At 59.7% G+C, this 9195-nt stretch overlaps 1 protein-coding gene across 1 annotated transcript; it reads left to right on the top strand.

Annotated features, from left to right (window-relative positions):
• Positions 1 to 116: 116 nt before the first annotated feature.
• CRABP1 (cellular retinoic acid binding protein 1) lies at positions 117 to 6555 on the top strand. Its single transcript, XM_045804424.2, has 4 exons — positions 117 to 267; positions 803 to 981; positions 2837 to 2950; positions 6274 to 6555. The coding sequence occupies exons 1-4, from the start codon at positions 198 to 200 to the stop codon at positions 6322 to 6324; spliced, it is 414 nt and encodes a 137-aa protein (XP_045660380.1). The 5' UTR covers positions 117 to 197; the 3' UTR covers positions 6325 to 6555.
• Positions 6556 to 9195: the final 2640 nt, after the last annotated feature.

Below are 9195 nucleotides of genomic sequence, written 5' to 3'. Positions count from 1 at the left end.
GGGCGGAGGCGGGGCGGGGGCGGGGCGCGGGGCGGGGCGGGGCGGGGCGGGGGGCGCCCTCCCAGGGACTCGCGGCGCGCAGGCTGGGCGCTGAGCGTCAGTGTCCGCCCTGCAGCCCGCAGCGAACCCGCCGCGCCGCCGCCGTCCGCGCCCGCCCGTCCGCCCGCCCGCAATCCGCCGCAGCCCGCCGCCTCGCCATGCCCAACTTCGCCGGCACCTGGAAGATGCGCAGCAGCGAGAATTTCGACGAGCTCCTCAAGGCGCTGGGTAAGCTGGCGCGGTCGGTGCGCGCCTACGAGGAGGAGCGGCCCCGAGGTGCCCCGGGCGCGCAGGGGTGGGCTCCGGGACCAGCGCAGGCGGGAGGGAGTCCCCGGGGCGGAAGCGAGGGCGAGGGCGAGGGCGAGGGGAGCGACCCAAGGCCACCCCGGCAGGAGCGGCGAGTGGAGCCCGGGAGCTGCGCGCCCCGCGAACAAACGTTTGCTGGAGGCTTGGCGCCTTCCCCGACGGTTCGGCCTCGTCTCGTGCTCGATCAGCGCGAGGGGAGATTCTTGCTGGAGTCCAAGGACGATGAGGGACTTTACATTTGGAGACTCAGTGTGAGATCAAGCCCTGCCACGAATTCACCGTGCTGCGCAGGGAAAGCCGCCTACCCTCCCTGAGCCTCAGTTTCTCCTCTCGAAACTCGGGGCGAGGGTTGGGGGGGAGCGGGTCTGTTTTGAGGTCCCCATCTATAGGCAGAGGGTTTGGGCAGGCGGCGGGCGCTGCGACCGAGCCCGTGGCGCAGCCCTCCTTCCCCGCGCAGGTGTGAACGCCATGCTGCGGAAAGTGGCGGTGGCGGCTGCGTCCAAGCCGCACGTGGAGATCCGCCAGGACGGGGATCAGTTCTACATCAAGACGTCCACCACGGTGCGCACCACCGAGATCAACTTCAAGGTCGGAGAAGGCTTCGAGGAGGAGACCGTGGACGGACGCAAGTGCAGGGTGAGGCCCCAGAGGCGGGCGGCGTTCCGGGGTCCCCTCCTCCCAGCGCCGATCGCTGCGGCCGGACGCGCCCCTGCCTCCCTTTGCAGCCGGTGGCGCGCTTTCCTTGCAAGGCCGTGCACTGGCGGTTTGCAGAGGGGATTCGCGCGAGCGGGTTTCCGCGGGCTCGGGAGAGGGTCCTCCCCAGCCCAGCCCCACCTACCCCAAGCCGCCGCCTCGGCGTTCACAGCTGCGCGTGGAGCGGCGGGGGACCTGGGCTGCGGCGTCCGCAGCGGGCGCGGGCGCGGGTGCGGGTGCGGGCGCGGGCGCGGGGCTGCGCGGGGCTGCGGGGGGCCGGGCCGCCGCCACGTCTCCTGTCGCAGGTGGAGCGGCAGCGGTCGCTCCCCACCCTCCTTCCCCGCTCCCCGCGCCCCAGGGGACGCCCCGGATCCAGTTTCAGCAGTCTTGTGGGCCAGCACCCCTCCCTCCCGCCCTCAGCCTGGTTTGTTGAAGGAAAGGCAGAGTCCTTCCCAAAGCGGGGCCAGTTCTGGCCGGTAGATGGACTGAGTGCCCTCTTAGTCCCCAAGAGCAAGAGTTTTGTGTTTGTAGGTATATCCGCCCCAGGGACGGACCGTGGACTGAAGTCAGCGGCTGTACATTCCTTTCTTCCAGGGGCAAAAACTGCGTTTGGTCGAATAGAATGAAGGGTCGGTCAGTGTGTATTTTGAGGGCAGGTGGAAAAATTGTCGCTCCTGCTCTCACTTATTTAAAAGGCGACAAAATGTCTCCCTCCCTTTCCCTGGCGTTCAAAACAAAGAAATACTAATAACGCTCCAGAAAGCGAGGAATTGAGTCTCCCCTTTCCTGAGGGGTGCCTGTCTGATCTGCAGAGTTGGGCGCCCTGGACACAGAACCTGGCCGCAGGGGTTGACCCACATGGCAGTGTTTGGCCCACAGAATTGGCACGGCCAGAAAATGACGTCCAGGCTTGGAGCTGGCAGGCTCTGAGCCCCTCTTCACTGCACTGTTTGTAAAAAGAAAAGAGTGTGTTGGTGTAGTAAGAGTGACCGGGAGTCACAGGAAGCAGGCCTGGCCATCCACAGGGCTCAGCTGGGGACATGCAGCAGTGGCCACTGCTAGAGACCGTGGCTCTGATTAAAAAAAAAAAAAAAACAAAGGTTCCTGCAACAGCCTGGCAGATATCCGTTAGAAAGCAAGTATGTGCACGCCCCGCATCGGCCCCCCAGCCCGAAGTCGAGGGCTGTGCTTTGTGCCGCCCCCCACGTCCAGTAGCATGAAGACCGTTGATCTGTTTTGTGTTTGAATGTTTTCAGAGGGGCGTAACCTGGAAGGTGGTGGTGTTTTTGTCCTCAGAGCCAGAGATACTCAGGTTTATCAGAGCAGTCTGCACATGGAAAGGAAGGGGTTATCCCAAAATCCATGCAGGGGAGAGGGCTCCTATCGCTGGCTACAGCGTGCTTGAAAATGTGGCATCTTAGCAGTTCTAGCATTGTATGGTTCTGGTGGGAAGCTTCTTGTCCTTAATATCCCAGTTGCTCGAAGGGATAGTCCTTTTGCACACAAACGAGTCACTGCGTGCTCTGAATTTTCTCCCTGGAGATGTGAAGCATGCCTAACGCCCTGCTGGTTCGGAGAGAGCGTGTGTGTGCGTGGGCAGGGGGGGATACGAGGTTTATTTATTCCCCATAAACCTGTGACCGGCCCTCCGAGTCTGGACTCCATAGGCTTCTGTGCCCTGCTGACAGGGACCATGTGTTGCTTCTCTGCACGGCAGGGACTGTCCGGTGCGCCCTGTTGTCTCTGCTCCCGCTGCCAAGACTGTAATTACTGTCACTAATGGTTTTCCTGCCTGCAGAGTTTGGCCACGTGGGAGAATGAGAACAAGATCCATTGCACACAAACCCTCCTCGAGGGGGACGGCCCCAAAACCTACTGGACCCGCGAGCTGGCCAACGACGAGCTCATCCTGGTGAGGTCCTGGGCCCCTGAGTCCACCCCGGAGGGTGCCATCCTCCCTCACCCGGAGAGCGGGACCCTGTTGGCCCTGCGTTAAAATTGGAGCAGAAAGCTTGAGGGGACAGTGGAGGTCACAGGCAGTCATTGTTCCGTGGTCGAGAGGGGCGTGGCTCAGGGGCAAAGCAAGGCTTTGACAGGCTGCAGCATCCCCACTGTGCGTCCCCGTGGCGACTCCGTGGCTCGCTCTAGCCGGCCTCCCTTCCCGCTAGGCCAGAGTGCATGGGCTCTGGGAGGCCCCAGGGGTTTTCACTCTGCAGAGGGATTTTTTCCCCTTCTCATTGCCCATTTTGCTGCCACGGAAAGATTTTAGGAATTTTAGCACGTCAGCACTGAGAGCCTCAGAGAGCATTTTTACCCCTAGACTTACCAACTGCAGGGGCCTTCAGGAGCCAGATAAGTCCTGCAGCTGCAGGAAAGTTCTGCATGTCCCGTGTTGTGGGGCTGGGGCCTTAGAACAGGGAGGGGTCTCTGTGTCCTGCAGTGTGGGGCTGGGGCCTTAGAACAGGGAAGGGTGGGCTCTCCCTTCAAGGTGCTCAGATTAAAACATTTTAAACAATCCTGGCCACACAAACTTTACCTGGTGAGGCCAATTTAGAACCCCCCACGGTTTAATCACACACCACCCCGTCCTTTATTTTAGGTTTTGGGGCAAAGGAAGTCTGGGAGGACAAGGGAGGCTCAGTCACTCTTCCTATGTATTTCGAATAGACTGGGCTTTCCTTGCCACAACCCTGCCTGCAGCAGACACACACACACACACACACACATGTGCGCGCATATGCAGACACACACATGTACACACATGCACACGCACGTACACACACGCGCACATGCATGCTCACACGCTCACACACACACACACACACACACACACACACACACCAAGGAAAGGGAAGAGCTCTGTGGGTAACCCGGAAATGCTATCCTTTGTTCTCCATGAGGCCTGTTGTTACCATCTCCCCTCTAAGACCGCCCGCCTGCCCCACCTTAGCGACGTCACCCTGCAGTGTTGGGGAGGGAGCCGGCAGAGTGGGGCGTGGGCCGGCCATGCTGCGCGATCGGGGTGTGGCCCTTCCCTTTCCAGGCTGTGGAATGAGGGCTGCCGCTAAAGTCTGGTCCCTGGGTGGGTTGCTCTCAGCCCTGAAATTGCATGTTGATCCCGTGAGCAGACCCTGAAGGGAGTGCTGTCTGTTACCTAGCTGAGGCTGCTTGATCTCTGTCTCTCCTCTTGCCCTTCCCTGCCCTGATTTCGAGTCCCTTCTGCTTCCGTAGAGAAGGGACTGGCTTCCTTTGCAACCTGGTGAATGCCATTTCCAGGGAAGGAATACTTGGGGTTGGAGGAGCACTTTGAGGCTGAGACATGGATTTAGGAGAAAAAGGGACAAAAAGGTTCCCTGGTACCCGAGTCAGCAAAGCTCTCGGTTCTGAGCGTGGCTGAGGGTCGAGTGCTCGGTTTGCTCCGTGAGAAAGTGTGATTTTATTAACCTTGTAATCCCCGAGCAGCCAGAGCCCGTTCTGCGGCAAGGACTCCACGACTTCCAACCCGCTCCCACCCCCAGCTCCCCCGTGCATCCTTCCCTGGCTCATCGGACAGGACAGGCCTCAAAGGGAGCATTAATTCTTGGCATTGGAGACCTGTAATATGGGCTTTTGTTTCAAGGGTTGTTATCGTTAATAAATCCAAAACGCAGGAGATGCTGTCTCCTTATAACAAGAGGCAAATTAGCCTAGTTAAGTTGAAATACGCTCTCCCAGTGCCAACAGTAAATTGTCCCCCGGGGGCTGTAAGTTGCCTTCTGTGGAAACGGGAGGGTCCTCCCTCAAGCCACTCTGGAACATTCTAGAGTTTCTTCCAGGAACCTCTCAGCATGGGTGCCGGCTGAGAAGGACACTTCAGATGTGGTTGGAAATGTGATTTCTTGTCGGCCTGGGGGACCTGGGGGAGGTGTCAGGTACGAGGGCAGTTACAGCGATGGAGAGTACAACCCCACAAGCTCCGTGTCGGCAGAGCTGAGAGGTCGGCACACCTAGAGGCGAATTTTGGTGGGAAGCCCTGCCCCCTGCCCCCTTCTCCGCAGACAGAGGTGCTCCGAGCAGGGACACGTGAGCCCGTGTGACCAGGAGCCCCCACCTGGAAAAGAAGCTGGGGATGGGTGTTTGCTTCCGGAGGGTCACTCATGACTGGTGTTTCCCCAAGACACACGTTGGGATAATGTCCTAGCACGTGCTCCCTGAGAGCCTCCCACGGCCAGCCGACAGGCTGGGCGAGAAGCGGAAGGGCCAGGTCCATCCAGGCTCCCAGCCTCTCCGGGGCCTCGAGCGCCCTTGAGAATCTGAGAGCGAGGGACGCGCTACAGAGAAGTGGATCGGCACGCATGCCCGCGTCGGGACTGCAGACTGCAGGGTTCTCGACCTTCAGTTTTGTGTGTCCCCGTTCCGACTGCCCGGGGGAGCCCCGGAGAGCGGCCCGGGCATAACGGCCGGTCTGGGGAGAGTGAAGGTGGTTTCCTTGTAGGGGAGCCCACCTCAGGGGCCACAAGAGAAGCCTCCGTGTGGGGAGTGGTTTGTGGCCACCGCACAGCACACACACACACACAGACCCACCGCACAGCACACAGACAGACAGACAAAGGGCCATAGCATTTGAACCGGGAAGAGCCTTCGGGATCACACTGCTCCGTTCCAGCCCTGCCTGGAGCCCCCTCCCCTCCACTCTGCTCCAACCAGAGAGGAAGGGCCGTGCCCCCTCCCCCGCTGTCTGCTGCACAGCTGGGTCTGGAGGCTGGTGCTGTCCCTTTGCAGCTCAGACCCGTTTTCCAGTCTGCAGGTGACTTGGGGGCGGGCAGCCGTGCTCTGCAGCGCCGTCCCATCTGGCTGGCCAGCGTACGACCCCTGGGCTCCGGCCACCCAGGCCCTTTGCTCTCCTGAAGTCATTTGAAGAGACAGAACCACCTCCGAAATGTCCAATGGGACATCTCCCCTTCGGTTTCATTTTTCAACCCAAACGTTCCTTACGTCATTATTCACGGGCTCCAGAAACAAAGGAAAGCTGCATATAATTCCACACCCCAGTTGCCTCTCTGCCCGTGTGGAGCTCAAGGGAGGAAAAAAAGAAAAGAAAAAAAAAAAGACCTTAGCAGTTCGCGTGAGCACATGGCACAGGAAATTGAACGTCTGTTACAAAGGGTTTTTAACAGGGCAGTAAACGGCCTTATTAGCGATGTGCCTTAAACGTATTTGCACAAGCATCTGCTGATTGTGTCTCCTTCTCTGCAGACGTTCGGCGCCGATGACGTGGTCTGCACGAGAATTTACGTTCGGGAGTGAAGGTGGCGGCTTGCCCCTACTTTGGGAGTGGGATGCATGTTCCCCTGAGAAATGGCATAGGTCTGAGCTGCCAGTGGACCCCCCTTACCCCATAGCGACGTTAGGTGACCCCCTTTCCCCCGTGACGGTGTTGTAGGGTTTCCCCCAAGGCCTCTGTACCCCGAGTCCCTGGCGCTCCGTAGTCCGGCCTCTGCATGGTTCGTCTGTCATTAAACTGGTGGCCACACCGCACGGCTGTTCCTTTCTTTGAGCTGCGTCTTCAGTTGCGGCCTGGGGTCGTCGTGTACCTGCCGTCCTTCGCAGTGCGCTGGGCCGTGTGGTGCCTTCAGCCCGCTGCTGGGGACCCGGGCGCAGAGCACGCAGCAGGGGAGGCAGGCCGGGCTCGCTCCAGCTGGATGGAGACCGCAGATCCAGGTGTCTGGACCTCACAGGGTTGTTTCCTCATGGAATCAGTCTGTGTCGTGGTGGCTCCTGGCAGGAAAGGGGGGGGCAGGTTCAGAGGTTGATTGAGGGGAGCCCAGAATAAAGGGACTATTTACACAAGCACTTACCGGGACAGGATGAAGGGAATCAGTGAAGGATGGGGTGGCCCTCTGCCTAGCAACAGAGGAACCATTGCTCCCCTACGCCTGCAGACAGAAGGGGCAGAGGGGTCACCAGACCAGAAGAGCTATAGCCTGGGAGGGAGGCCACCATGCAGGAGCTGTGGCAGGACATGGAGGAAGGTAGCCACTGTCTGCACCATGGCCCCAATGTACGTGGGGGGTGGGGTGGGGTGGGGGTGGGGTGCGGGTGGGGTTTGGTTTGGAACTGCGGGGTTAAGTATACTGACCTCCCAGCTTTCGATCTCTGATCTTCCTGGGCTGCCCACTGTCCAAACCCAGGTGGAACGTAGGGGGCAGTGAGTCACCCCACCCCCCCGGACGTAGCCAGGGGCAGAGTGGGTCTGAACATGTAAGTGGACAATACTGCACAGCTGCCAGGTCTTACATTTTAACATCAGGAGATTTCACATGAAAATCTGGATTTCCATTTCCTTAGGAGAAAAATTGGGAAAATCCCGCAGGGTTAACAGCAGACAGTGCCCCCCTTCTGAAGTGGGCCCCGCCGCTGTCCCTGCCCTCATTGACTCTGTTTCCTGGCTTCGTGGGCACCTCTCCTTGCTCCCCTAGGCACATGGGCCCTTGGCAAAGCCAGGCTAGAGTTAGCTGCCCAGCATGTACGGGCACGGGCGAGGCCAGGAGCAGGTGGCCCTCCAAGAGCTCACAGTCTCACGGGGCGGACATCTAAGGCCACTACCTGAGAGCAATGAGGACACACGTACCTAGATCTTCACACCTCTGAAGTCCAGGGCCGCACTTTGCTCTTGAGGGCCCTCGGCCCCTCCCAAATACTCTGCAGTATACATGGAACGGTGGGGAGGGGGTCTCTGCTGAATCTGGAATCCAGCCTGCTTGTTGGGGCTCTGTGGACTGCCTGTCGTCCTGCCCCCCGCGAAAGCATCAACAGCTCTGTTAACAGCCCTGTTTCTCAGTCCCAAAGCCACGGGGCACTGACCTATCAGAGCGGCTGGATTATGGGTCACAGTAGAAGAAAGTCTGACAGTGGGCTATACACACTGCCCAGGACCCCGAGTGACCTCCGCTGGTCTCCAGAACTTCTCCAAGCCCTTCATGAAAACAGCCCCAGTGCCGCTAGGACAGTGGGTACAGACACCGGGCCCTTCCCTCCATTTTGTTCTTTGCTAGAAACCGCTAAGTGCACACTCAGTACCCTACCCTGCAGCTTCATACGGCAGAGAGCGAGTGCTGGACGCGTTGCCTGATGGCTCCCTGGAGGAGGCGGTTGCACGGGCCTGTAAGGATGGGGAACACCTGGACTGGTTTGCAGTGGGGAGGGGGCAATGTGGAGGGCCAGCCTGCGTGCGGGTATGCTAGACCTGCCTGAGGCAAGTGAAGGGACCAGCTGGCCACCAAGAGAAGGTGTGAAGGGCAGGTCATGGCACAGGGACAAGGGCTGGCGCACCCGGACTCCACCCACGGGTGCCGGTGTCCTCACTGGATGGACTGAGCAGGGCCCCAGACATCTTGGCGGACACCCTTCCTGGCTCCTGCTGCTGCCGGGTCTTCTGCAGGCCCTGCCCCCCACAGGGCAGGCGCAGGCTCCTGGTTGAAGGGAGGATGTGAGAGGACCTTGCCCTTTCCCGACTCCGGCAATTCACCCATCTCCATCACGTTCATTAGGACGGGTCAGATGGGGGCACACATGTTGTCTTTTTTTGGCGGGGGGGAGAGCCAGGGGGAGAATGTCCCGCGGACTCCGCGCCCAGCGTAGAGCCAGAGGTGGGGCTCGATCTCCCCACCCTGACATCATGACCCGGGTGTAAATCAAGGGTGGGAGACTTACGGACTGAGGCACGAGGCGCCTCTCCCTCTCGTCAGCCTGGAGACTTCCAGCTCTCGCCCTCATGTCAGACAGGCCAGAGCCGGTGCATTGGGATGACGACATGGGGTAACAGCATCACAGCTGGTTCACCGAGAACATCGGCTGTAACCTGTTTCTCTTAAATCCTGGTCCATTGTCGTTTTCCAGAACGAGTCACGTTTCCCATTTGTCTAGAACACCGTGAAGGGACGCGAGGGCTCCCTGGAACCCAGTCTGGGGATGCTGGCTACAATCTGCAGCATGCACACATAATTTACACACGTATGTAGGAGGTCATGGTCATCAGCGTGACCTTGCTAGAACACCGCCCGGCTGTCCCTGCGGTCTAGCTCAGGGAGGTCAAACTCCGCCCGGCATTCAAGGCCTCGCAGGGCACAACAAAAGAGATGAGGGCCGCCTCCTGGGCACACCTCCAGGCCGCAAGTG

The sequence above is a fragment of the Ursus americanus genome, chromosome 28 (assembly GCF_024610735.1).
Source record: "Ursus americanus isolate L20-20 chromosome 28, mUrsAme1.1.p, whole genome shotgun sequence".
NCBI lineage: Eukaryota > Metazoa > Chordata > Mammalia > Carnivora > Ursidae > Ursus > Ursus americanus.
This window is presented reverse-complemented; position numbering and strand designations above follow the sequence as displayed.

Bases quoted from the DNA above. Each gene is read 5' to 3' on its own strand.
- CRABP1 (XM_045804424.2), top strand. From the start codon at position 198: ATGCCCAACTTCGCCGGCACCTGGAAGATGCGCAGCAGCGAGAATTTC. The intron at 982-2,836 runs GTGAGGCCCCAG...TCCTGCCTGCAG, and splicing joins TGGACGGACGCAAGTGCAGG to AGTTTGGCCACGTGGGAGAA. The intron at 2,951-6,273 runs GTGAGGTCCTGG...CCTTCTCTGCAG, and splicing joins CCAACGACGAGCTCATCCTG to ACGTTCGGCGCCGATGACGT.